The sequence below is a fragment of the Palaemon carinicauda genome, chromosome 11 (genome assembly GCF_036898095.1).
Source record: "Palaemon carinicauda isolate YSFRI2023 chromosome 11, ASM3689809v2, whole genome shotgun sequence".
Lineage (NCBI taxonomy): Eukaryota > Metazoa > Arthropoda > Malacostraca > Decapoda > Palaemonidae > Palaemon > Palaemon carinicauda.
The window spans coordinates 137,560,892-137,588,763 of record NC_090735.1 but is presented as its reverse complement, the minus strand read 5'-3'; the positions used below and the strand labels follow the sequence as shown (position 1 = coordinate 137,588,763).

Genomic DNA, 27,872 nt, shown 5'->3' with positions numbered 1-27,872 from the left:
AATCACAAATTCGTAGATAATTTGTATTTTTCCTAACCATACAAACCTTAGCTATTTAATCATACTTGCCCGCCAGCCCTGTCCCCCGTGAAGTCCTACCTCTAAGTGAAGTGAATCAGTTCACCGGTGTGTGAGGCGGGAGGGGTAGTTAACTAGCGAGGGGTAGTTAACCCTCATTAAAAATCTAATGGCCCGTCATTCAGCTACGCCGAAAGTAATACCCCCTATTTAAATAGCTAAGGTTTGTATGGTTAGGAAAAATACAAATTATCTACAAATTTGTCATGTTTCCCCACTAAAAACCTAGGTTTCTCGTTAGGATCCTCAGTGACTGTTTTCAAACCATACAGGAGGGTGGGGGAAATCTTATGAATGGGTCGTTTGCCCCAATATTCATGGTCAGAAATGGATAAAACGTAAGATAGCAAGTTGGATAAATACATGGTTTGTGTATTTGGGTAGAAATTAAAATATCATACATTAACTTATATAAAGGTCATTAGAAGTTTCTAATCCTGACCTGGTTTTAACTGTTAATTTACCCAAAAGGATTCACAGTTATGAACTGCACCTCTAATAGGGTCCTCTCATTTCTGTGGTATGACTGAGTGTTCTAGGTCAGGTTAAAAATGTTGACCAGGTAACTCTAACCTCCTCCACAAACATTCACTCATGACCCATTATGCTATGATACATCTCTGTACAGTATTTAACAAAATTCCTTAATTCTCTTCCAAAAACAATTGTTTTCCCATTATTTTCTCCTCATTCCTGTCCAATTCATATGGGTGCATTTACTACATATTAACCTTTTTGAATATCAAAGGCTATTTTAACCAGTCTTCTAAAAAAGTCAAAACTTATTTTACACTTTGCTTTTCAAACTAATTCCCAAAATTTTAAGCAGTCCATTTTAAAAAATGAATAAATACCTTTCGTTATTTATTTGGATTATCTTTCAGCGAAGCTGGAAGGTAGCCATTAGACTTAAAAGTACGAGGTGGCAATCCTGCCTAACCACTTGAGCGGGTAGGCCTGGCTGTAGCTGGGGCTACCCAGCCACCTCTATATACACTCTCACAGCTGTGATCTACGTCACTTTTTCTTTTGACTCTGTAGAGAGTGGACGTCTCCTCTCTCTTCTCCCAAGGCTGCCATGGGACATCTTTAATTACTTTTTGTTCCTACACTTGATACAAACCCTCATTCTTTACTATAGGAGATATTCTAGCGCTAGCTGGAAAATACGGCAGAAAAACCTTAACAAGGTCGTTAACGACCGGGCAGGTAATTACCCACCTGCTAGTGGTGGGGGGACTGGTGGTCAGTAGCTGTTGTTTACCTTCAATCGAATTCTAGCCGTCGCATTGGTAACACCGCTGCTCCTGCTTTTATTTGACTGGCAGACTAGCCTTTCTTTTTTTGTTTTTTTTTATTAATCCTTTTTCTTTTTCTTTGTTAGATGTGATGTCCTCTATTATGAGAAAGTGCTCCAGGCGCCTTTATGTCGCCGCTGGAGGTGGATCCTCTTTCCCTATGCCCGGGGTACAGAGGTCAAAGGTGTTCTGAGACTCCCCCTGCCAAGTAAGTTGAAGTGGACATTGCAGTACCTCCTCCTCCTCTTCATCATCCTCACTCTCTTCGGAGGCTAGGAGGGAGAGAGAGAAGAGGAAAAGGAGAGCTCGCACTCCTTCGCCCAGTCGTTCTCGCCGGAGACACAGGCGACATAGGAAGAGACATAATCGCTCTCCCTCTTCCTTGCCTTCTATCTCTTCACCAGATGTCTCACCGCAAGACTATAAGCGCTCTCATCACAAACTTGAGAAGAGCGCTTCCTCCTTAGCCTAACATAAGGCATCAAGAGCGTATGCGCCAACATGAGCATACGCTCCAAAAAGAGCATAGCTCCATCACGCACCAGCGCTCTCCCGCGCGCCAAAGTTCTCCTGCACGTGCGCATATGCGCCCAACATCTTACTCTCCTGCGCTCCATCCTACGACAACTTTCTACTGATAGCAGGACTTCTAACAAGTCAGCCATGCTGCCTTCTCCCGCGCGCCAACCCTTACCAACGCGTCAGTGCTTACCAGCGCGCCAGCCTTCTCCGACAGCGAGGCAGAACGATGACGAGAGGGAGCGTTCTTCTTAGGTTTGTGCCAAGAGCGCATATAGTCTTAAGGCGAGACGTCTCGGGGAGAGACAGAAGGCGAGGAAGAGAGAGATTGATGATGTCTCTTCCTATATCGCCTGTCTCTTCGGCGAGAACATCTAGGTGAAGGCGTAAACGGGCGCGCGGGAGAGTGTTCTCACACGTCAGTGCCAGCCGTATGGCACGCGCGTGCGCACGGGGACGATTCATGTGGGGTGCACGGGAGAATGTTGGCGCGCATCCCTAGGAGAGGATTACGAGCGTGCGCATGGCGTGCGCGCGCCGGAGATTGATTGATTGGTTTAAAACTTTAAATCAATCAATCAATCTCCGACGCGCGTGGCGCGCGCGCGCCGGAGATTGTTTGATTGGTTTAAAACTTTAAATCAATCAATCAATCTCCGACGCGCGCACGCTCGTGAATCCTCTCCTAGGGATGCGCGCCAACATTCTCCCGTGCACACCACATGAATCCACCGTGCGCCCGCACGTGCCATACGGCTGGCACTGACGTGTGAGAACACTCTCCCGCGCGCCCGTTTACGTCTTCACCTAGATTTTCTCGCCGAAGAGACAGGCGATATAGGAAGAGACATCATCAATCTCTCTCTTCCTCGCCTTCTGTCTCCCCCCGAGACGTCTTGCCTTGAGACTATATGCGCTCTTGCCACAAACCTAAGAAGAATGCTCCCTCTCGTCATCGTTCTGCTTCCCTGTCGTCTTTCTCTTGCGAGGGATCATCTAAGAAGCAAGGAGCGCGGCCAGGGGCAAAGCACGTCCTGACCTCGAACCCTCTTCTTCGCATAATAGTTTGAGGGTCTCCGTTCGCTCTAGAAAAGTCAGATAGAGCGCTTCTCCTAGCTTTCACTCCTTATCTTCAGAGAAGTTTGCTCTCGCCTTCGACTTCTCTATCTCCGACCCTTTGTGGTTTCTTGACAAGGAAACTTCCGTTTCCCAGTGCGCTATCCCTTTGTTTTCTCGCAACTCAAGTTGCTGAAACCTCGGGCTCTCGTGCATTTAGTCTCGCTGACACTTCGGTGTCTCGTGACAAGGGAAACTTCCGTTTCCCGTTGCTCTGGCCCGTCGGGTTCTTGCAACACAACCTCTTGGGGCACACACGATCACGCTGAACCTTCTGGTTCTTGTGAAACAAGTCACGAAAAGTTTTACTCTTATGACAGAGAGTCTCAGACTCTTGTCGCGCGGAGTGTTCGCGTACACTCAACCAAAACTGCGCCCATGACCATCAAAAGTTTTACTCTTATGGCAGAGTCTTCAGACTTGTCATGCAAGGTGTTCGCACGCAATTAGCGCTACACATGCAAATCTCCAGTTATACACTCGCGGGGTCAATCCCTCGCTCTCGTGTTTCAGACAGGACAACCTCCCCAGTTCCTTTGCTCCCTAATGAATTAAGGATTACGAGTCTCTCGGAAACCTTGGAAAAAGATGCAGGGGTTCGGCCCCTTCTCTTCGGTTGAGAGCAGGTGTGAAAGGGCAAACGTTAGAGAGGCTAAAAGAAAACACCCAGATAGCAGCGAGGTAGAACACAATGACGAGGGCTTCGGCCGCTCTGTTCGTTATCCTGCGCTTCATGTGGCAGCTCATGAGCTGCCCATGTTAGGAGGTAGCACTCGTTGTCAACCTGCAACTTGATCAACTTGTTGGGAAACATAGATTGCTGCCAGGAGGTTTGCCTCCAGTGGTTAGAGAACCTCCCCTTACGAGGGAGTGATAACCTTCCTCGGAATTGGGCTGCATGAGAGAACCACCCCCCTTCCGAGGGAAAGCTTCCCCACTTCAGCCATTCAGCAACCTTCCCTCCTTCGTGAAGAGTTGCGAACAGCTTGATGAGTTTTACCTCTGCTATCTCGTCCCCGAAGACTGTGCTTTCTCCCCTTGAGCTAGGGAAAAAGCAAGTCTAAGGCTTGTTCCTCCTTCGGGGAGAACTTCTCCCTCGTTCGCAAGAGAGATTATTACGCCTACACTTTTTTTTTTCCCATAAAACTGGGAGAAAACTTGCCTTAGGCGATGTCCTCCTTCGTGAGAACTTCTCACTTGTTCGCGAGAGAGAGATTATTACACCTATGCTTTTTTCCCATAGAACTGGGAGAAAGCTTGTCTTAGGCGAAGTCCTCCTTTGGGAGAACTTCTCTCACGATCGCGAAAGAGATTATTACACCTATGCTTTTTTCCCATAGAACTGGGAGAAAGCTTGTCTTAGGAGATGTCCTCCTTCGGAAGGACTTCTCTCTCGTTCACGAGAGGGAGATTATTATGCCTACGTTTTTCCCATAGAACTGGGAGAAAACTTGTCTTAAGCGATGTCCTCCTTCGGGAGAACTTCTCTTGGCTCAGGCGATGTCCTCCTTCGGGAGGACTTCTCTCTCGTTCACGAGAAGGAGATTATTACGCCCACGTTTTTTTCCATAAAACTGGGAGAAAACTTGCCTTAGGCGATGTCCTCCTTCAGGAGAACTTCTCACTTGTTCACGAGAGAGAGATTATTACACCTATGTTCTTTTCCCATAGAACTGGGAGAATGTATGTCTTAGGCGAAGTCCTCCTTTGGGAGAATTTCTCTCTCGATCGCAAAAGAGATTATTACACCTGTGCTTTTTTCCCATAGAACTGGGAGAAAGCTTGTCTTAGGCGATGTCCTCCTTCGGGAGGACTTCTCTCTCGTTCACGAGAGGGAGATTATTATGCCTACGTTTTTCCCATAGAACTGGGAGAAAACTTGTCTTAAGCGATGTCCTCTTTCGGGAGAACTTCTCTCTCGTTCGCGAGAGAGAGATTATTACGCCTATGCTTTTTTCCCATAGAACTGGGAGAAAGCTTGTCTTAGGCGATGTCTTCCTTTGGGAGGACTTCTCCCTCGTTCGCGAGAGAGAGAAATTACACCTACGCTTTTTCCCATAGAGCGGGGAGAAATCTTGCCTTAGGCAATATCCTCCTTTGGGAGGGCTTCTCCCTTGTTTACGAGAGAGAGAGAGGTTATTATGCCTACGCTTTTCCCCATAGAGCAAGCTTGTTTTAGGCGATCTCCTTCGGGAGGACCTTCCTCCCATTCACGAGAAAACTTGTAGGAGTTTGCTGATCCACGCTCCTCCCCCTTACGCTTTTGGTTCTCCTCCAGGGGTGGAGCAAGAGCCTTGTCTTAAGCAACGGTCTCCTTCGGAAGAACAAATCTACCCTGCAGAGGAGTTATCTTCATCCCTGACGTTCTCCCCCTCGTGCTGTAAGGAGACGTCTTTTTGAACCTACTAGTTCTCACGTTGACCCCTCGGGGTCTCGTGACGATCACCCTTTCGGCGGGCGTGATCGGGAGCCTTTGAACTCTCATCATGTTGATCCTACGGGTTCTCATGACCTTAGGAGTCCTTCGGGCCTCTGTCGTGCTGGACTTTCGAGTTCACACGACTTGGAACCTTCGAGTTTGTTACGCTGAGTCGTGGGGCTCTCGTAACAATTAGCACAGAGTGTCCGCGCACGCATGCAATTAGCGCTATGCGCGCGACCATCGTCATCAAGTATTTTACTCTTATGTCAGAGAGTCGGAAGACTCTCGTCAACGGTCTTCGCCATTACCTCCAGACACTCCGACTTCTACCGTTCTTCCTCTTTTGATAAGAAAGATACGAGGGGTAAGACATAAGGTTTGTTTGCTACTCACATCTCCACTTTACCTGTAATAACACGCGAGGAATTAGCGCAGCCTGAGGATTCCTCGGGAGAGCTGCTGTCGAGGGACTTAGAATCCTCCTATTTAAGGACTCTAAGAACTATGTGTAATATCTCATGCCTCGGCGATTTGCATCTGTCTCCTTGACCTCTTGATGCTCCAGCCTTAGACAGGCTATGTCATCTACCCCAAACCCTAAGACCAGAATTGATCTTCTGGCTGTGGCCTGATCAGTAATGTTTCTGACTGGTGTTTGACAGTCTGGGGTTTGAGTCCCGCTCAGACTTGTTAGTGCCATTAGTGCCTGCAACCTTACCATCCTTGTGAGCTAAGATTGGGGGGATTGGGGGGAGCCTATAGATCTGTCTGCTGAGTCATCAGCAGCCACTGCCTGGCCTTCCCTGGTCCTAGCTGGAATGGAGAGGAGGCTTGGTCGTTGACCATATAATAAATGGTCAGTCTCTAGGGTATTGTCCTAACTGCTAGTGCAATGTCACTGTCCCTTGCCTCTGCCATTCTTGAGCGACCTTTAAACCTGGTCTGTCCGCCAAGATCAGAGACATCAACCCTTCTCCTCTGATTTTGGATCCCCTCACGGCGAGGCTCTCACCGGACTAATCCTCGAAGAGAGACACTACTCTTCCAGGGTCTTCTCAGTCACAGAAGCCTCGGCAATGGAAGCGACTTCAATGTCCCTTCTGGCTTGACACGTGGTCTGATACATTCGGCTACCTCGCGAGCCACAAGGACTTGTTAAACCAAGACTCCAGGCTGTCCCTACAGGAAGTCCTAACAGCTGGGCCTAAGACAATGGACTTCTTAACCGCTACAACCGACCATGTGGAGCAATTGGGTTCTCAAAAGGAAGGAATCAGTAGTTCCCAGACTTCCTTTTGTACCTCAGTGAGGAAAAGCTCCTCTCAGTTTTGACGATTAAGGGCTATCGCTCAGCCTTGAGCCTCATCTGTAGACTGAAAAGGGGTTGACTTCTCCGCCTCAGAAGACATCACCATGGTTGATTCGGGGTTTTGAGTGATCTTGCCCCCCAGTTGAGATTAAACCATCACCGTGAGACGTGTCTTATGTTCTCTGAAGGGTCTGCCCTATGAGCCCTTAAGGGCCTCAGTCTACTTTCTGAACCTTAAGACCGTCTTCCTCGTACCTCTGTCCTCGGCTAAAAGGGTCAGTGAGCTACATGGTCTGTCTCACGTCGTCACCCATTCTAAGGGATGGGGGGGAAGTGTCTCGCAACTTCGTACCGGACTTGGTGGTTAGACTCATATCCTTCATCTACCAATGAGAGATTTTGAGAATTTCAGTTTTCCACCCTCAATAAGGTAACACAGGATACAGACCAGTCGTTACTATGCCCAGTCAGGGCGCTAAAGAAATATCTGAAGCGCACCAGACCTTTCAGACCATGTCTCTGTCATCTCTTCCTTAGTACCAACAAGGTAAAGAAGAGAACCTCTCGCAACACCATTCCTTGCTGGCTCAAGAAAGTTATTGCGAGGTCTTTTCACAGGACCCAGAGGCAGCACAACCCAGAGCCCATCAAGTTAGGGGAGTGGCTGCCTCACTGGCGTTTAAGAGAAATTTCTGTCTCCCAAGTCTTAAGTGCTGGGGTCTGGAAACTCCAATCTACATTCACCGCTCACTATTTGAGCGACGTGACACATAGGTCTCTAGACACACTTTCTATAGGGCCTATTGTGACAGGTCAATGGTTGCTGTAGCTACATTACGCCCTTTCAGGGGACAGTAACCATTGGCTAAGGATACTGGGTTACACTAGGTTTTAAGAAGGACATCCATCTATCTTCTTCGTCTCCTTCTCCCTCCCATCTGGGGATCCTAGTCTGTATCCAGTTTCAGCTGGACTTGCCAATGGAAATAAGGTATGATACTCATCTGATTCCTCTCACAGGGTATAAGTTATACTCGTGGTCACGAGGTTTCCCCTTTGCAAGGTCGGGGGAATCCTAAGATTGAAGGGGTCTGAGTCAAATGTTCCTGACCCACTTCATACTGAAACATTTGTTTCTTCAAAGCTACAAACCTTCAGTCGTGCTGAGATTATGGGGATCTACAAAGAAAGAAGATTAACGGAAGATTGTTGCTTCAAAAGAGTCTAGTCTTAGGACTATCTTCCCTAGGAATAGGGAACTCCTTGGCCACCCTGGCCTCAAGACTAAGTCTCCTATAGTAAAGAATGAGGGTTTGTATCAAGTGTAGGAACAAATGACAAACTTATAACAGTTTGTATATTTCCAAACATACAAATCCGAATTCTTTACACAAATCTTCCCTCCATCACCACCCCCTAGGATAGTCCTAGCTAGAATCCGATTGATGGTAAACAGCCGCTACCGACTGGCGGTCCCCCCACCACTAACAGGTGGGTAATTACTTACCTGGTCGTTAACGACCATGTTAAGGTTTTTCTGCCGTATTTTCCAGCTCGCACTAGAATACTGTATCTTCTATAGTAAAGAATTCGGGTTTGTATGTCAGGAAAAATAAAAACTGTTATAAGTTTGTCATTTCTTTTCAAATGTTCGTGATTTCTTCGGATCGCCTTCATGCGGACCTGTCCTGAGCGGGAGGGTGCTGCGTGTGGTACCTTCATGTCATTGCTGGATACTGACCCGCACTCTGTGTGTCCTTCATGTAGAGGACATCATTGCGAGCAGGGTTTGCCCTGCGCAGAGTGTAGAATGTGGCCTGCCTCCCAATGGGAGAAATTTGGGCGGCGCAGAAAGAAGGCTAAGCACAATCTTTCACCCTCAGGGGCGAGGAAAGCTTGTTTTTCTTCCCCTCACACCCCCAAAACTCTTTCAAAAGCTTCTCCTTCACGTTCTTCCAAGGGAAGATCGAGCAGGAGCACAGACTAACCAACTCCAGAGTACTGTGGAGTTAGTTGCTTCCCTCACCTCCAGCTACCAGGTAACCATTTTCCCTTGCAGATGTGTTGCAGGTGTGGCCAACGTTAGGGGTTTCTGCATCCCCTTTGAAGGAGGAACTTCTTTGTCTCCTTCAGCGCGGTGCCAAGAAGGACCCTTCTACAAAGCCTTCAACATCTCATGCTTTGGAGTTATGTGAAGTCCATTTGTTGCCCTCTCTTGGACCTTCCACGCGCGGACGAGGTGATCGCTCGCATTTGCCCCTCCAACGGCTTCCTGCTGACGACAACCCTTCTCTTCATCCTGGGACCTCGTCGTCCTGTAACAGGTGATGATCTTCCAGAGACCAGTGCTCCTCCCACCAGCAGCGCAAAAGGACGAACCTCTCCATTTCCTAGTTCTTCGGGCCACTCTTATCCTGATCGTCGTTCGCGACAATCGGAAGATCATTTGGATCGGAGGTCGTCACAATCCGAACGCTCTTCTTCTGGAAGGCATTCTTGCTCTAGAGCTTCATGCTCATGAAGCAGTCGGTCTCAACGCTTTCCTCGGAGGCGTTCCTCTTCTCGAGGAGAAGTCTCGCGATCACGCTCTGCACGATCACAAGCATCCCAGTCTAGACCCAGGTCGAGACGCTCGCAATTTAGATCACAAGAACGACGCTCGTGCTCGCGAGGATGAAGCTCCTGTTCACGAGGGCTCCGTTCACACTTGCGAGAGCTCCGTTCATGGGAAAGACGTTCACGTTCGTGAGGCCGATGGTCATGTTTGCGAGCTAAGCATTCTTGACGCTCACTCCATTCTCAAACAAGAGCTTGATGCTCCCATTCTCAAACAGTTCGTTCACGATCGCGATCAAGGTCTAGACGTTCCTCGTCTAGAGGTAGAGGTAGGCGTTCGCGCAGTCCATCAGCGCGTAACACCTTAACCCGTCCTTCTCCTAAACAACCTTAGACCGAACCTGATTATGAGATGGAATGTCCCTCAGACAGGCGTCAAGCTAAACCTCCAGTGTCTTTTACTACGTGGGCTGTTTTGGCAAAGTGTTCGCCTATGCAACACTTGGAAACGCATCCCAATGTGATGCGTTCTAGAATGCTCAGGGTTGCCCCTACTCAGAGGCCCTCTCTACCGACTTCATCAGATGGAGTAGGTGCTTCTTTGCTGCAGCAGGAATTTGTTATACCCTCCTCATCCAGTATGGCTCTTAGTGCTCCTATTGTGAGCACTTCTGCTCGTGAATCGCTCCCATTTTCACGGGAAACTTGAGATTTTGCACGCACATCAGCGATTGCCACAAGCAGTTCACGAGCAGAGGTGTCAGAACCGCGACCAAGTGCAGTACCAACAACACTGCCTCGGCCTCCGGCATCTACCACCTCCAGCGGCAGGCCTTTACTCTTTCCAGAGCGTTTTAAGGAGCCTCCTAATTTGTTAGCTAATATCCCTATTAGCCCGGATCATCCTTCTCTTCCGTCGAAGGAACATGTTCCTCTGCCGCAGAGACTCTCCCCTGCATCGACGCAGGCTCCCTCTAGAGCACGTTCTCCTCCTGAACCTTCAAGGGAAGCCCATGGCTTGCCTAAAGGTTCTGAGCTTCCTGCATGGGCGAGCACTTTCCTCTCTACCCTGCAGAAGTCTCTGGGTGTGGCTCCTCCACTGCCACAACCTTTGATTGCTCCTAGGATTCCTTTGGAGTCCTCTTCGAGTTCATCTCTTGGGAGTCTAGACCCTAAAAGGAGACCAACATTGGACAAGGCACGGAGATCACCTTCATCTGGATCTAGTGCCGAGAGACCCTCCTTCTTCTGACTTACATGGCCAGCCTGCCTTTTACTCTGGTTAAGGCAAGGGAAACCATGATTAAGAGGTAGAAGAGAAGGATCAGAGGCATAACACCACGTCACACCAATAGCATCTACCGAAGGATGAGTAAGGACTTTGGCTCGCCCAGGGAGATAGCTGTCCATCCCTTCAACCATCAAGAAGTTGAGGTAGTGCCTCCGGACCAGCATCCAATTTCTTTACCACCTCCGGAGGAAGAGCCTTCAGGTTCCATTGCCAAAGCTTCGGCTGCTGGTGTCTCGAAGCCCTCCTGTGCGAAGGGAGTCGAAAGATACCAAGACGAAATCTGAGAACACTGCGGCAAGGGGAAGCTCGTTTACCTGAGGCTCAGAGAAGGTCCCCTGTGGTGGGTCCCTCTATCGACACAGTTGATGACTTTGACCTACCCCAAGCTCTGAATGTGAGCCTGGAGGTGAACGACCCCTTGGATACAGATGATGAAAATCTTCCAAAGGCTGCTAGTCCAAACTTTCACTCTTGGCAAGAGAGACGTGAGTCAGAGCACACCTTTTGGCAGGTCCTCTCTTGCATGAGGACCATCAATAGGCTGTCAACTCCTGGTACCACCACCCAGAAGGGTAGGAATATGGATTTTGATGAAATATTAGAGACATGGAAGCCTCCCAGAATTAGTGCAGCTTTACCCTGGTCTAAAGGCTTGACGGTCGCCAAAAAGAAGGCTATTACTCAGATAGCTGGAACTTCTAGCTCCTTGAGGGCAGGTTCTTCCTGTCGGTCTCTACCATTTACTTTTGTCCTTCAAAGTAAGCACTATGAGATCAACTCTTCAATAGTCTCTCTAATGAATGGTGTTCCGGTTCAAACCCTCTCCTCTCTGAGGGCCTCCCTCTTGGCAATTGAGCTCCTGAACATAGAGGTGCGAAGTATGCCATGCAGGCAGCTTCGTGGCTTGACGTATGGTTAGGATCCTTCAGCTTCATGGTCCACTCCCATGATCTTTCGAAGGAGTTGACCAGGAAGACTTTGGAGTCTTTCCTTTTGTCGGGTACCCAAACTCTTGAGTTCCTATTGCACCACATCGTCAACTTGTGGGTGAATGCTATAATCAAAAGAAGGGATACCGTCATCAGGAAATTCCACTAGAAAATGCCAAAGGTGAAAGTCTCCCAGTTGACAAATTCCACCCTTGAGGGTTCTTCTCTTCGTTTCAGAGGAGATAGAGAGGGCTGCTGAACGATGGAGGAAATTGTCAAACGATTCTCTCCTCCAGTCTACCGGGCAAAATGAAGAGTCTTCTGTTAGTGTTATGGAAGGAATATCTCTCCTCGATGCCACTATACCAGTAATAGCGGAGTTCCTTGTATACCTGCGGGAGGAAAAGCTTCTTTCAGTCTCAGCGATGAAAGGCTATCATTTGGCCTTGAGCCTCGCATCGAAGCTGAAAGGAGAGGACGTTTCCTCTTCGTTGGAGCTTTCTTTACTCATACGGAGTTATGAGATCACTTGCCCTCAGTCAGAGATTACGCCTCCTCCTTGGAACGTGTTTCGCGTTGTGAGATCCTTAAAAGGACCTCCCTATGAACCATTATGCCATGCAACTGACCAAAACCTCACTTTGAAGATGGCATTCCTGCTTGATTTAGCCTTGGCAAAGAGAGTCGGTGAACGTCATGGCCTCTCGTATGACATCGCCCATTCAAGGGCAAGGGGGGAAGTGACACTCGGCTTCATCCCTGAGTTCATTGCTGTGACTCAAAATCTGGGGGCACTGGATCCTAGATTTGGGCCCTTTCAGAATGCGAGTCTCCGTTCACTAACCAATGACCCAGATCAGTTGTTACTATGCCCAGTGAGGAGTTTGTGATACTGTCTTAAATGCACTGCAGCAACATGACCCGACTAACATCTCTGTTTGTTAGTTCAGGTAGAGTAAAGAGGAGGATCACTAAGAACACTTGTCTCCTCCTGGATTCGCCACGTGATTCAATGAGCCTTGGCTCCTGTTGTCCCTTTGAATGAGAATCTAGTCAACATTATTGATAGGCGTATCCCTTCTCGTGTGCTAAGGTACCGAGTGAAGGACAAACCATGGTTCAATGCTGATTGTAGACGTGCTTATTTGGAGAAGCAGGAGGCCTATCATCTTTGGAAGGGTAACAGATCAGATTTGACATGGAACAACTATACTCAGCTTCGATATTTTACTCAGAGTTTTTATGCCTCAACTGAAAAGGAGTACAATTTAACCTTTAAAGAAACCCTCTTTGGTACAACCCAAGAACATAAATGGTGGTCTACCTTTAAATCTGCACTCTTTGGTGTAGATGCAACAGTTCCTACTTTACTTAAACCAGATGGCTCAGTCACTCACTGTCCAAAGGAAAAGGCAACCCTTTTGGCTGATGTTTTTGACAGTAAACAGAGTAATAAAAAACTTGAACTTCCGCATTCCTGTTTTCCTGAGGCTAAATTCACTAGTTTAGCTTTTCGATCTCGTGAAATTGAAGCTCTGTTGACGGACCTTGATGGTTATGGAGGTGTAGACCCAAATGGTATTTTTCCTTTGTTTATTATAGACAGCAGATTTCTTAGCACCAAAGTTATCTGTTATTTTGCGCAAGTTAACAAGAAGTGGAGCTTTTAGCACTTGTTGGAGAATTGGTAATGTTACTCCTCTATGTAAATGTGTTTGTGGTAGCTCAAGTCCCACTGATTACCGCCCAATTTCCAGAACTCATATTATCTAAAGTTTTTGAACGTCTTCTGGCAAAACGTCTTAATAGGTTTGCTGAAGGTAATCATCTACTCCCTAGTTTGCAATTTGGTTTTTGTAAAGGGCTTGGAGCATGTGATGCCCTTCTTACTATCTCCAATGCTGTACAGAAATCCCTTGATTGTGGTCAAGAAGTTCGTATGATTGGCCTTGATGTTAGTGCAGCCTTTGACCGTGTTAATCATGAGGCCCTTGTTTTCAAACTCAAACAGTTGGGAGTGGGTGGGTCGTTTCTTAGCATTATTATTGATTTTTTAAGTAATAGATCTCAAAGAGTTGTTGTTGATGGGCACCATAGTGAGTAAAGGAATGTGATATCCGGTGTTCCACAGGGTAGTGTTCTAGGCCCATTACTTTTCATAGTATATACACATGACATGTGGTTTGACCTAGAAAACAAGCTTGTTGCATATGCAGATGATGCTACTCTCTTTGCATCAATTCCATCCCCTGAATGTAGATCTGGGGTTGCTGAATCCCTTAATAGAGATCTAGCTAAAATTAGTGCATGGTGCAAATTATGGGGTATGAAGTTGAATCCTAACAAAACTCAAAGTATGATTGTAAGTACATCAAGGAGAGTGGTTCCTCAACATCCGGATCTCAGTATTGATATTTCTTTAAATTTGTATGACTTAAAATTTTAGGTGTGATTCTTGACATCAAATTTACTTTTCAGAAACGCATTAGGTCTGTCTTCTTCAATTGCAAAAAAAATTGGCTTATTGAGAAAGTCTTACAAGATTTTCGGTGATCAATTTATTCTGAAGAAGTGTTTCAATTCTTTCATTCTACCTTGTTTTGAGTATTGTTCTCCGGTCTGGTGTTCAGCTGCTGATTCTCATCTTAATTTGTTGGACAGAAACTTACGGTCTATTAAATTTCTTATTCCTGATCTAGATATTAATCTTTGGCACTGTCGTTCAATTAGTTCATTATGCATGTTGCATAAGGTTTTTCATAAGTCTGACCATCCTTTACATTCAGATCTCCCTGGACAATTCTATCCTGTTCGTGATACTAGTCAGGCAGTTAATTCTAATAGCCAGGCCTTCTCCATCATGAGGCTCAATACTACACAGTATTCTAGAGGTTTTATTCCAGCTGTTACCAAGTTGTGGAATGATCTTCCTAATCGGGTAGTTGAATCAGTAGAACTTCAAAAGTTCAAAATTGGAACAAAAGTTTTTATGTTGACCAGGCTGACACAAGTCTTTTTATTGTTTACACACGACATATCTGTTTTGACGCTGTCACTGTTTTTAGAATGATATATTGTTAATTTATTCTCATTTATTTATTTCCTTATTTTTTTTCCTCACTGGGCTATTTTTCCCTGTTGAGCCCTTGGGCCTGTAGCATCTTGCTTTTCTAGCTGGGGTTGTGGCTTTGCTAGTAATAATATTAATAATAATAATAATCGGGTAGTTGCATCAGTAGAACTCCAAAAGTTCAAAGTTAGAGCAAATGTTTTTATGTTGACAGGAGTCTTTTTATAGTTTATATATGACATATCTGTTTTTGACGTTTGTTAATAGTTTATATAGGACATATCTGTTTTGACGCTGTTACTGTTTTTAGAATGATATATTGTTAATTTATTCTCATCATTTATTTATTTCCTTTTTTCCTTTCCTCACTGGGCTATTTTTCCCTGTTGGAACCCTTGGGCTTATAGCATCTTGCTTTTCCAACTAGGGTTGTAGCTTGGCTAGTAATAATAATAATAATAATATTACGAGAGGCCAAAGGCTCAACGTAACGGCCGGTCCGAAAGCCCGGGGACTCAACAAAACCAGAGTTTTGCAATCCCGAAGGATCAAAGCAACGGGAAACCAAGGAATCCCTGCTACGAGAGCCTAAAGGATCCGCGAAGCAGGAGGCACGAGAGTCTAAAGGATCCGTGAAGCGGGAAGCACGAGACCCTGAAGGCTCAGCATAACCTGGGTTGCAAGGTCCCAAGGGACCAGCGCAACAGGAGACCAAAACCTTGTAACGAGAAACCTGTGTTTCAGCGTGACAGTTGGGACGAGAACCAGCTGGCTCAATATAGACAATGTTGCGAGAGCTTGAAAGCTCAACGCAACTAGAATCCGGAGGTTCCATGACGCAAGAACCCGGAGGTTCAACGTGGCAAGGATCTGAAGGTCCTCCGATGTCACTATAGCCCAAAGGTTCAATGCGACGGGAACCCAAAGGCCCTGGGTTGTTAGAGGTCATATACTCTCGGCAAGGGGAGTCCAAAAGCTCCTGATCACGCAGAGCAACAGCTTGTTGGTCACAAGACCCCAAAGGGTCAAAGTGAACAGAACCGTGAGGTTCCAAAAGACGTCTCCTAACGGCTCTAGGAGGAATACGTCGAACAGGCCTCTCCCGGGGGGGAATCTGCATCAGCTCGAAAGCTGTTTTCCCCAGGGGGGAGACTTATTCACCCACAGGAACCAAGGCTCAACATCGGCTTCTAACGCTGGTCTTGGAGGAGAAGCATTAGTCTCTTTGAGCCGCCGTTATCCTTTGGCAGATCTCGCAAACAAGAGATGTCCTCAAAGTCGGTTGTTGGCGACCAAAAGTCGGACTGACTGCCAGCAGCACCCGCGGCCACTAATGGAGGAACCTCCATGGGGAAAGGAGACGAAAGTCTACTCTCCACTCCCTTCTGAAGTAAGTCAAAGAGAATCTCCTTTGAGGCGAGGCCACCAACGCCCAGTGATGGCCAAAACGAAAGTAAGTCGGACATATCACAGGCGTCCCCTGCGGGAAGGGGCGGGGCCAACTCACTAGGGAAGTCAACACCGTCCCCCGCACTGTAAGATTGACCTGGAGTAACGGGCTGTGCTGCTACTTCAGGAAGGACCAGCAGAGGAGCAGCTCCAGGAAGAGATGGGGGGGGGGTAGAAGTAGAAGACCGGTGTTTCTTAGACTTTGAGGAAGACCCTGAAGGCTAAGAATCACGTTTGGACTTCTTCTTCCGTCACCCAAACCTCTCCCACTGGGAAGCAGACTACTCCCTATACTCTACACAGGTGTCGTCCCGTGAAGACCTATGGCACAGCAGGTGGGGGTCTGTCTCAAAGACGGACATGAAGCTACCGCAAGCATGGCCTTCGGGACCTGGACAAGTACTCGTGGAACATGTCATTCGCCTGCACACACAAACTGAAAAGAAAGAAAAAGCAATTATCAATGTCTGTAAACAGGAGATCGCGGCCATTATGACAGTCTCTACCGAGCCAAGAAAGTAAAGTGGTTACTCAACCTACGTGTTTTAGTGAGAGGGGTAGCCGGGCTACCCCAACCCCACCCCGCTAACTTGTGGGTGTGGAAGTTGTTATCCCTCACTTAAAGTTTTTATCATGGCTAGTTTAGCTTCTGAAAACAGTATACTCAATGTAAATGGTGGAAGGTTTTAATTTGCTCTGGAACAACCTAATTTTTCTGCTTGGTATTGGCTAACTCCAAAGAAAACATTCATTTGGATCTGCATTCTTATATGAACTTACAAGGCTGAAATTTGTGTCTTTTAATTGACTGAACACACTCCACATTGTTTTCATAAGGTTTTAATCTTTTCATAACAGCTCCATACCTGTATGTCCACTATAAAAGTTTTTTTTTTATTATTATTATTGTTATTATTATGTTAGATTGTTTAATATTAGGTTTGTTGATTTTTATGGATCTTGGAGATCTAAATATAAGATCATAAGTTTTAAAATATTTCTCAAAATCTAATTTTCAATATTTAACTTAGCCGGTGATTATATTGCTGCAACTCTGTTGCTCGACAGACAACTCTACGGAAAAACTCGCCAGCGATCGCTACACAGGTTGCGGGTGTGCCCAACAGCGCCATCTGTCGACCAGATACCCAGCTCTCAATGTAAACAAAGACTCAATTTTCTCTCTGTCGAGGTGTCGACAAGACGTACTTTACTCGCTGTTGCTAAACTGGAGTTTTTCACATCTATTTGGTGAAGTACTATATTCTAGTTTTGAGCTTTCGCTATGCAGGTGTTTTATCTTCATCTTAAATCTTGAACTCGTTTTGGATAGATTTAATTATGGTGACAAAGAGAGTATGGACTTTCTTTCACTTTTAAATGGCCGACCCTTCCCTTAGACGGAAGTGTGTTTAGGCTTTTAGTAATTATCTTATCACGTTATAGATATTCCTCTATATATTTTATATCTCTCCGCCTTTATTAGGCCTCTTCGATTAACTTTCCATTTATTATAAACATATAAAAATAAATTTTAATGTTTTGTTTATATGCGACCTTTCCTGAGAGTAGGCGGTCCTAACTTGGAAACCGAAGTTAATCAACGTTGAGCCCTTTATATCGTAATTAGCTTTTAAAGAGCTAAGGATTTAAAACTTTTTAAATGTAATATTTTATGAAAGAATTTCTTTGATAGTCTTCGTACTGTTTTCAAAGATGAACTAACGTTTAGTTTATTTATGCTACGCAGTTGTTGACGTTCAGGACGTTCAACATGCGCTCTATCGTTACGATAGAGAGAGAGTGTATCACGGTTTCACTTTGCAGTAAGAGAGATTCTGACGTTTTGTTCATTCTTTCTTAGCTTAAATGTTTTAAATTCTATTTTAAAGGAACTTTTTATTTGAAAAACCTTTCAGTTTTTTCCTTTAGTCAAATAACATGTTTTTTTGACGAAATATAATTGGGCTCTTCTCTTAGGTGCGAAATCAAGAGAGAAAGAGAGAGAGAGATAGAGACGGAGGGAGAGAGAGGAGAGAAAACGTTCCGTTCAAGCGGGTAACGTTGTTCTCGAGTTACTCTCGTCCCTAGTCGCTGTACGGGGAGGAAGGATAAAACGTTTTTAGTTTTTTATTCTCGTCCCCAGGCTATGTGCGGTGAGAGATTGAAAACGTAGTTTATATGAACTAGTGTTTAGTCTCTTTCCCAGCCACTGATTTTTTTTTTTATCTTAAAATATGTTTTCTGTTTTTTGCTGGTATTAATGAGCTTGCATTATACGACTGATTTCGCAATTACTACCTTTTAATGAAGGGTAGAATTGCGTGTTTCAGGTAGAAATCAGTAAAAGTATTCAATTTCAGTGAAATAAGTGCAAAACAGAAAATCGAAGTGATAAAGTGATATGCGCAAAGTGTTACAGTGTTGCGTCCGAGGGTTCGTCTGTTCGTGCCTGTCGTTCACCTAGTCCGGGACCTCTTGCATGCTCCCAAGCCCAGGGGAGAAGTAATGTCAAACGACTTATGGGTTCGAGAGGCCTTGATCAACGAACAGACGTTTTCCCTCTATGGTATCGGGTGTATCTTACCAAGATCTCCCCTACCATAAGACGAGAGAGACGTTGTTTCTCCTCGTCATCCGAAGGCTTTTCGCATAAGAAACCTGTCACAAGGTTTCGAAGCCCTTAAGCGAAAGTCAGTCCTTTCAGGACAGGTCCAGCATCCTGGTTACAACCATTAGGACAGCTCTGACCCTATGCAGTCATCGGATAACTGCTCGCCGCCTAACAAAAGCGTAACACAGACTCCGAGAGTCTTTTTTTGTTGGCAAAGTGTTGCGGTCACAGACGTTACCCTCGTCTTTTACCACAGCCATTTCCGTTGATCCTTAATGGGTTGTATGGCAAGACATGCAGTATATGCTTGCCTCCCTTACGGAAGACTATTCTGCCGATTAGTCCGTTGAGTCTAGCCGTTTATCTCATCGATATCCTGGCTTTCAGCCAACCTAACGTTCCTTTGTGCTTACTGTTGACGTTGGCGTAGCTTAGTCACGTCAGTCAGGTTGTTTAGAACCACACTCGATGCGGTCTCGTGTGGTTTTTCAGCCGAATTTGGACGTTAGGCCACTTGCTGATGCTCCTGTTGACGTTCAAGACGTTCACTAACAATCGGAGTTGACTTGTTTTGACGCTGTGCGTCAACCTCCGCATTCTAGAGTTGTTTTGACTGCTCAGTCTAGGCAGTCAAAGCAATCTCGAGTGGACGCTGTGCGTCCTCACGCACCTGTTGTGGTTGACAGTTCAGTTGTTGACAGTTCACAGACTGTCAAGCAGTTACATGACGTTGCGTTCTGGTCCGCTACTAATGCACCAGTGAGTGTGGACTCTGCTTGTAAAGCATTGCCACCACGGTAGGTCTCTCCCTTGCTTGAGACTCAGCTTTTATCGGACAAGGTTCCTGTAGATGAGGAAGTTGCTGTTCCCCCTCCTACTGATATTCCCTTGAGGACTCTGTCAGATGGAGAGGAGCCTAAAGCTGCTTAGCCCCCTATGGACTTTAATTAAATCATGATGATTTTTTTAAGGATCTTTGTCCGGATCTTTTTGTAACTGCTGCTCCTCGTTCGCCTAAACGTCAGAGCTTACACTAGGCCTAGCTACTTCGAAGCAGTTGTTTTTAAGCTAGTGCTCTCTCGCTCTCCTAGAGAGCTTTACGTTGGCTAGGCGACTGGTTTTTCACCAGGAGGAGTTTGGGGGATACAGCCTTTGCTTTCCCTTCTTTTAAACTGGTTTATAGAGCGAGAGTCTGATATGACACGAGAGAATTTCTCGGCTTGGGAGTTCATGCCTCTGCCCAGATAGACTTCTCAATTCTCGTAGACTCTCCCTGGCGCCTGACCAGGAGACGCTCCAAGTTATTTATAGGTCAACTTCACAGCTGTTTTCGAGCCTTTGAAGTTTTGCTGTACAATTATGTCATGCATAACAAGGCTTTCAGGGATGGTAAGCGGTACCGCCTCAGTCGCTAACCCCGTCTGTTGCCGCACCTGCTCCCGTAGACCCTAAATGGGCTTTGCTGCAAGACATGCAGTCCAAGCTTGCGTCCTTGATAGAGGACTTTAATGCGGAGAAGGTTGCTACCGAACCTTCTGGCCAACAACCTTCCAACCGGTCGGTTGTGCGCCCTGTTGACGCTGAGGTAACCTACTCGCGTCTGCCAGTTGAGGTGGTTCCTCCACCGATGCGACCCAGTGTGAGTTGCCAGCCGCACGTTGACGTTAAGCGACGCTCGGAGGTGGTTGTTGACGTTCAGGACGTTCAACAACCAGCAGAGGTGACTTGTTTTGACGCAGTGCGTCAACCTCAGCAACCCGGTAGGGTGTTGACTGCACAACCCAGACGGTCTAGACAGTCTCGGGTTGACGCTGTGCTTCCTCGCGCACCCATGGTTGTTGACAGTTCACAGACTGTGCAGCAGTTCCATAATGTTGCGTCCGGCTCCGTCACGCATGCACCAGTGCGACCGGACTCAGCGAGCCAGACGTTGCCCACTCCGTTGCCGTTTCCTCATCAGTTTTCGGATGAGGAACCCTCTGATGAGGACGTTGCTGAACAACAAGACGATCAGCCCCCAGAATAGATCAAGCCCTGCTATCCATCCAGAAGATGCTGAAGAAGGAACACTGCTCAGTCAGGCTGTGGATGAGTCTGGTAGGGACGCTGTCATCCGTGGAACAATTTGTGTCACTAGGAAGACTACACCTCCGTCCTCTTCAATACCATCTAGCTTTTCACTGGAAAAAGGACAAGACGCTAGAAGCGGTCTCGATCCCGATTTCCGAAAAGATAAAGTCTTGTCTGACTAGGTGGAAGGACAATATCAACCTAAGAGAGGGTCTTCCCCTGGCTGTTCAGACTCCCAACCACGTTCTCTTCTCGGACGCATCGGACGTGGGCTGGGGCGCGACACTAGACGGTCGGGAATGCTCAGGACTGTGGAACTCGAGTCAGAGGAGCATGCATATCAACTGCAAGGAGCTGTTGGCAGTACATCTGGCCTTGAAAAGCTTCAAGTCTCTCCTTCGAGGCAAAGTGGTGGAAGTTAACTCGGACATCACCACAGCCTTGGCGTACATCTCCAAACAAGGAGGTACCCACTCACTGACGTTGTACGAGATCGCAAGGGACCTGCTCATCTGGTCAAAAGGTCAAGACATCTCCCTAGTAACGAGGTTCATCCAAGGCGACTTGAACATCATAGCAGATTGTCTCAGTCGGAAAGGGCAAGTAATTCCAACCGAATGGACCCTCCACAAGGATGTGTGCAAGAGACTTTGGGCCACTTGGGGTAAAACCATCCATAGATCTCTTTGCAACCTCGCTGACCAAGAGGCTTCCAATCTATTGCTCTCCAGTCCCGGACCCAGCAGCAATACATATAGATGCTTTCCTCCTAGATTGGTCACATCTGGATCTCTACGCATTCCCACCGTTCAAGATTGTCAACAAGGTACTGCAGAAGTTCGCCTCTCACGAAGGGACAAGGTTGACGTTAGTTGCTTCCCTCTGGCCCGCGAGAGAATGGTTCACCGAGATACTTCGATGGTTAGTAGACGTTCCCAGTAGTCTTCCTCTAAGGGTAGACCTTCTACGTCAGCCACACGTAAAGAAGGTACTCCAAAGCCTCCACGCTCTTCGTCTGACTGCCTTCAGACTATCGAAAGACTCTCGAGAGCTAGAGGCTTTTCGAAGGAAGCAGCCAGTGCGATTGCTAGAGCAAGGAGAGCGTCTTCCATTAGAGTCTACCAATCGAAGTGGGAAGTCTTCCGAGACTGGTGCAAGTCAGTTTCTGTATCCTCGACCAGTACCTCTGTAGCTCAAATAGCTGTTTTTCTCTTATACCTGAGAAAAGGACGATCCCTTTCAGCTCCCACTATCAAGGGCTACAGAAGCATGTTGGCATCGGTCTTCCGGCATAGAGGCTTAGATCTTTCCAAACATAAAGATCTGCAAGACCTCCTTAAGTCTTTTGAGACCACCAAGGAGCGTCGTTTGGCTACCCCTGGATGGAATTTAGACGTGGTACTAAGATTCTTCATGTCAGACAGGTTGGAGCCGTTACAATCAGCTTCCCTGAAAGATCTCACTCTTAAGACACTTTTCCTGGTATGCTTAGCCTCGGCTAAAAGAGTCAGTGAGATTCATGCCTTCAGCAAGAACATCGGATTTTCGTCAGAAAAAGCCACTTGTTCGCTACAACTTGGTTTTCTAGCCAAAAATGAGCTGCCTTCTCGGCCTTGGCCTAAATCTTTCGATATCCCCAGCTTATCGGAGATCGTAGGCAATGAACTAGAAAGAGTCTTATGCCCTGTTAGAGCTCTTAAGTTCTATTTAAAGCGTACTAAACCTTTACAAGGCCAATCTGAAGCTTTATGGTGTTCAGTTAAGAAACCATCCTTGCCTATGTCAAAGAATGCTTGGTCAGACTTTATCAGATTGTTAATACGAGAAGCTCATTCACATCTGAGTGAGGAAGACCGAACTTTGCTTAAGGTGAAGACGCACGAAGTTAGAGCTGTAACAACTTCCGTGGCCTTTAAGCAAAATATATCTCTGCAAAGTATAATGGACGCAACCTATTGGAGAAGCAAGTCAGTGTTCGCGTCATTTTACTTGAAAGATGTCCAGTCTCTTTACAAGAACTGCTACACACTGGGACCATTCGTAGCAGCGAGTGCAGTAGTGGGTGAGGGCTCAACCACTACAATTCCCTAATTCCTTATCCTTTTAATCTGTCTCTTGAAATGTTGTTTTTTTTATGGGTTGTCCGGAAGGCTAAGAAGCCTTTCGCATCCTGGTTGATTTGGCGGGTGGTCAAAGTCATTTCTTGAGAGCGCCTAGATTAGGGGTTTGATGAGGTCCTGTTGTATGGGTTGCAACCCTTGATACTTCAGATCCTAGGGGTCGATCAGCATCCTAAGAGGATCGCGAGGCTCCGTAAGGAAGACGTACTTAAAAGGCAGAGTAATTGTTCAAGTCGACTTCCTTACCAGGTACCTATTTATTTTGTTTTTGTTATTTTGATAACTTCTAAAATGAAATAAAAAACTCTTAGCTCATAAAAGTGTAAACATATATTACTGGTCTCTACCCACCATCCTGGGTGTGAATCAGCTATATAATCACCGGCTAAGTTAAATATTGAAAAATGTTATTTTGATTATAAAATAAATTTTTGAATATACTTACCCGGTGATTATAAATTAAATGACCCTCCCTTCCTCCCCAATAGAGACGCAGTGGGACGAGGAGAAAATTGAGTCTTTGTTTACATTGAGAGCTGGGTATCTGGTCGACAGATGGCGCTGTTGGGCACACCCGCAACCTGTGTAGCGATCGCTGGCGAGTTTTTCCGTAGAGTTGTCTGTCGAGCAACAGAGTTGCAGCAATATAATCACCGGGTAAGTATATTTAAAAATTTATTTTATAATCAAAATAACATTTTTAATCCTAGCACATACTTCAAGTTCACAATTTAACTTGGAAATTCGTAATGGTCTATAACAATAATCAATTTGCAAAGGTAGTTACAAATTCTTTACCTGATAATGATTTGTACACTGAATATCAAGACATGCTTATGTACATGCTCAATATATTTCTATGAATTTTATCAATCAGAAGGAGACTGGTTCAGTTTATGTTTGTCTTAAAATAAGTTTTTTCTCAGTATTATAAGTATATAGGTAAGCAACAGTCACTTGTATACACTGTATGAGTGCTTATGGTCTTTAGTTCTGTTTAGAATTTTCATAGACTGTGCCTCAGCACTGTACTTGACTCAGAGTATAACCTAGTACTGTACTGTAGATTCATGAATATCAATTTACTGTATCTGGGAAACTCATAATGCACTTTACTTGAATTCATTAAAAATAATATCCTGTATAATTATATCCAAACATCCCATTATCTTTCATGTTGTTTCCTTTTAATTTTTGTATAGCTTATCATGCGATCAGCACACGTGCGTCTTGGTGAATTGTACCGGGTCTTGAACGACGAGGAAAACCACTCACTCCAGGAGCGTCTCGCCAGCTGCTTGACAGAGGAGATGGAGCTAGTGTGTGGCGTCTGCAAGGAGCGCTATGGTGATCAAGGTGGCAACTCCCTCGATGCTTTACCCTGCTCCCACATCTTCCATGCCAAGTAGGTTCCCTTTGCCCCACCACACCTCGGAGACCGTTTCATCAATATTGGAGAATTTTACGTAGCCTTCATCTTTTGCTCTTCCCATGGACCTTTTACTAAGTGTACCACACCTTTTTGCCCAATGAACTAGGACAATTCCCTTTGGATGTTTATGCACTTTGTTAAATTCTTTATTAAGTACAGTATTCAAGCACTTTAACAAGAAAAAGAGAATAATTGAAAATGTGGTTTGAAAATTATTTTTATTTCCACCTTGAAATTGAGGAGTATTGTACCTTTTGTTCTCATTTCAGATGTGTGAGGGACCTCATGGCATCTGGAGATCGCAAAAAGAAAAAACGAATCTGCCCCGACTGTCGTAAATCGCTCAATTCCCGCCTGATGCTCATATGTTATGACGAGTTGAAGGCTGCTTATAATGATGGTCGGACTCCAACTTTCCCAAGATATCAACCATCCCCCTCATCAGATGACCAGCCCCTCTGATATTCAACCATTTATTCTCCTCTAACATTGAAAGATGACATATGCTTTTGGCTCATATGTTGTACATGATGACTTCAGTCATAAAGCTAGTTTTATTTGATTTATTAGAGGGTGAAATGACAACAGCCTTAAAGTGAGTTGGTCACTTTCGGGAAAGTTGGCATCAGTTTAATTAATACAGTATAGCAAAGTGGTAACAATGATGCAATCAAGGTGCAAATCTGATCTCTGTTTTGAGCTTCAGTTATTCCCAGGTGCCCACAAATACTGAAAGTGTTAATGAAGACTAAATGCCCCTTTTTTTCCTTTCGATCCCTCCAAAGCTAGTCATAATTGTTGCTACAAGTACAGTAATAATTATTCTAATGAGGATTCTTATGGTTGTATGGTCTCAAGTGACACTTTCCTAAGTGAAAATCTGATAGGAAGTTGGCTAGTGCCATTGTAACAGCAGTCATTTTGGAACTGAAGGCATTTGGTTGGCATTTAGTAGAATGTAGACATATCGCTCCATGCTACTTACCACAAACAGATGATGGTAAAGGGCAGGAATAAATTAGGATGAGAATCCTAAACAATTCGGCCCTCTTCAATGCAATAGGGGTTGACTAGTACTCGCAAATATGATTTTGTTCTTTTAGATGTTTTTGTAACTATGCCGTATCTTAATGAACAATCAATATGATTGAGAAAACTTTAAAGTACAGAACCTGTATTGATAAGGATTACTGCCACAAGTCACAGCTGTGTGATCAACAGGAATTTGATACTTCCTGACTATCCAGTGTCTTTCACTGTGGTATAACTATCACATACCTCTGGACACGTGAACAAAATTGTACTATTTATTTATCTTCAACTGCCAAGGTCTATAGTGTTACTCATGATAGAAAAAAAAAAGAAATCTATTAAAATTATATTTCCTTAGTGATGATTTGAATCATTAGCTGTGACCATTAATGAAACTAAGTTTAGTACAGTACAGTATTTGGATGTATCAATACATGGATCGAACAGTAGTACTGTACTCTGTAAATAAAAAGTTATTATATTTGAAATGTTGTTAAATACTGTTAAGGCTACAAGCAGTGAAGAAAACAATACTATTGCTGTGAATCTTGCGCTAGACCTTTGATACTTTGGTTACTAAACACTCAGAAAAACTAATGCAGTATATTGTAAAATAATGAATTTAGAAAACAACCTTATTAAATAGATATAATAATCATTGGATGCTTGTGTCAATAGAGCCATGACAATCACAAATTTTTATTATACAACGGAGAAAATTGAAATTCTTTTTCTTTTATTTATAAAAATAATGTTGAAGTTGTAAATTTGAAAATTTTAAAATGTAGAGTATAGGAATGGAGACAGTTGTGATGATCATAACAAAGTACTTAGAAAAATTTTTCAGTATTATCCATGGTAAGTATGGAAAAATCTTAGTGAAAATCATTAATATATCCTGAGCTTCTAAACATTATTTGTGCATGTTTATCTGCTTATCCAAATATATTCTTAGACCCTTTAAGTTGAAGTAAGGGGTATTGTCTAATCAATTTATCAACTTTTTCGTATTCCACTGCAGTCAGTGGGTTTTGCAGACTGATCTTTCAACATATTCCCAAGAGAGAATTTATGTATGATTGTAAATTATTCAACATAATTTTAGGAGTTCAAGGTGTCTTTGTCAATTTGTCTGATATCATAATGATTAAAATTGCAATATCAGCACTTTGTAGGGTGGGATAAAATGCGATGAAGATACAAGACTGATCTTTGCTTTCATGGATTATAACTACAGTACTTATTTTTTTAGTGTTAAATAATAGTGACACAGATGCCCCATTACTGCAATAACCCAAATCATACAAATTTTGCTGTACCAAAAATACTGTACTGTACTTAGATACAAGGAATTAGTTTTTAGCTTTGTCAAATTAACTTTTACCTCTTGGAACATTAGTATCTAGCTTATATTTTTTGCTTTGTATTTTTCAGTGCGGCACATTTAATTTCCATTCCTAAATTTAACTATTGTACTGTAAATTTGTTCCAACATGAATAATAAACCATCGTTCTCTAATTGCACTATGATTTCAGAGAAGTTGGAAATGGAAGTTAAAACTTTTAACAATGAGGTGGTAGTAGCTAGAGAGGGAAGGGTAGGGGGCCACCGAGCCCCACTTTCATTCCGTTTGCTGAACACTACAGACGTACTTCTCTGTCCCATATCTAGCTGTTTTAATATCAAAAATTTTAAGTAATTTTTATTTTTCCTAACATACTTACCGAGAACTACTTTCTTTTGGAGTCACTTGTGATCCCTCTTTCTCGACCAAGGTTTTTCCCGCCGTTACCCCCCTACTCCACTCTACATAGTCCTACCCCCGCCGCCAAGGAATGCGCCCTGAGGGCAGGATTAGGGCAGGTCACTGCTTCTCTGGGTCATTCTCCTCATTAAGTTCTTCGTTTAGCCCAACTTGGCAATGGAAGGATGGCACTCGGGGACGGAAGGGAGGGCCATTACCCGAAAGTAGTTCTCGGTAAGTATGTTAGGAAAAATAAAAATTACTTAAAATTTTTGATTTGTTCCAACACAAAATACTTACCGAGAACTACTTTCTTTTGGAGACTTATACTTTAGGAGGCGGGAGTGCTATTCTGACACTTGACTCGGCACGTAGGGCCTAGAGGGCTATGGAATGCGGGGGCCTATCAGAGTGCGGAGTGAGGGTAACTGCGCAACCTTACGCTATTATCTAAGACTTACCTCTTAAAAAACTTCTTCTGACAATTTTCTCCGGATGTAGTCGCGAAGAATGTGTTCATCGTTGGGGACAGCCTCTGGCCTACCGCTACACAGCTTGGAGGGCGGCAATGACTGTCCCAATGGAGAACCCGTCCAAGGATTTCCTTGAATAATCCTTGAGGTAATGGGCAGTTAAGGTCGACTGGTGCGACCAAGTGCCTGCCTGTAGGATCTGCCCCACTGCCATGTTTCTCTCAAAGGCCAAGGAGGTGCTCAGACCCCTGATGTCATGGGGGCGGGGAGTGCCTGGCACTGCCATTTTATCCTCTTCATAGGTTCTAGCGATTACTTGTCTCAGCCAGAAGGAAATGGTGTTCTTGGA

At 44.9% G+C, this 27,872-nt stretch overlaps 1 protein-coding gene across 1 annotated transcript in view; it reads left to right on the top strand.

Moving 5' to 3' along the window:
- LOC137650234 (43 kDa receptor-associated protein of the synapse) overlaps positions 1–25,966 on the top strand; it is a 626,772-nt gene extending 600,806 nt beyond the window's left edge. Inside the window, 2 exon segments of the mRNA XM_068383497.1 lie at positions 24,044–24,246; positions 24,543–25,966. Of these exon segments, the coding sequence (XP_068239598.1) occupies positions 24,044–24,246; positions 24,543–24,735 (396 nt within the window). The 3' untranslated portion in view covers positions 24,736–25,966.
- Positions 25,967–27,872: the final 1,906 nt, after the last annotated feature.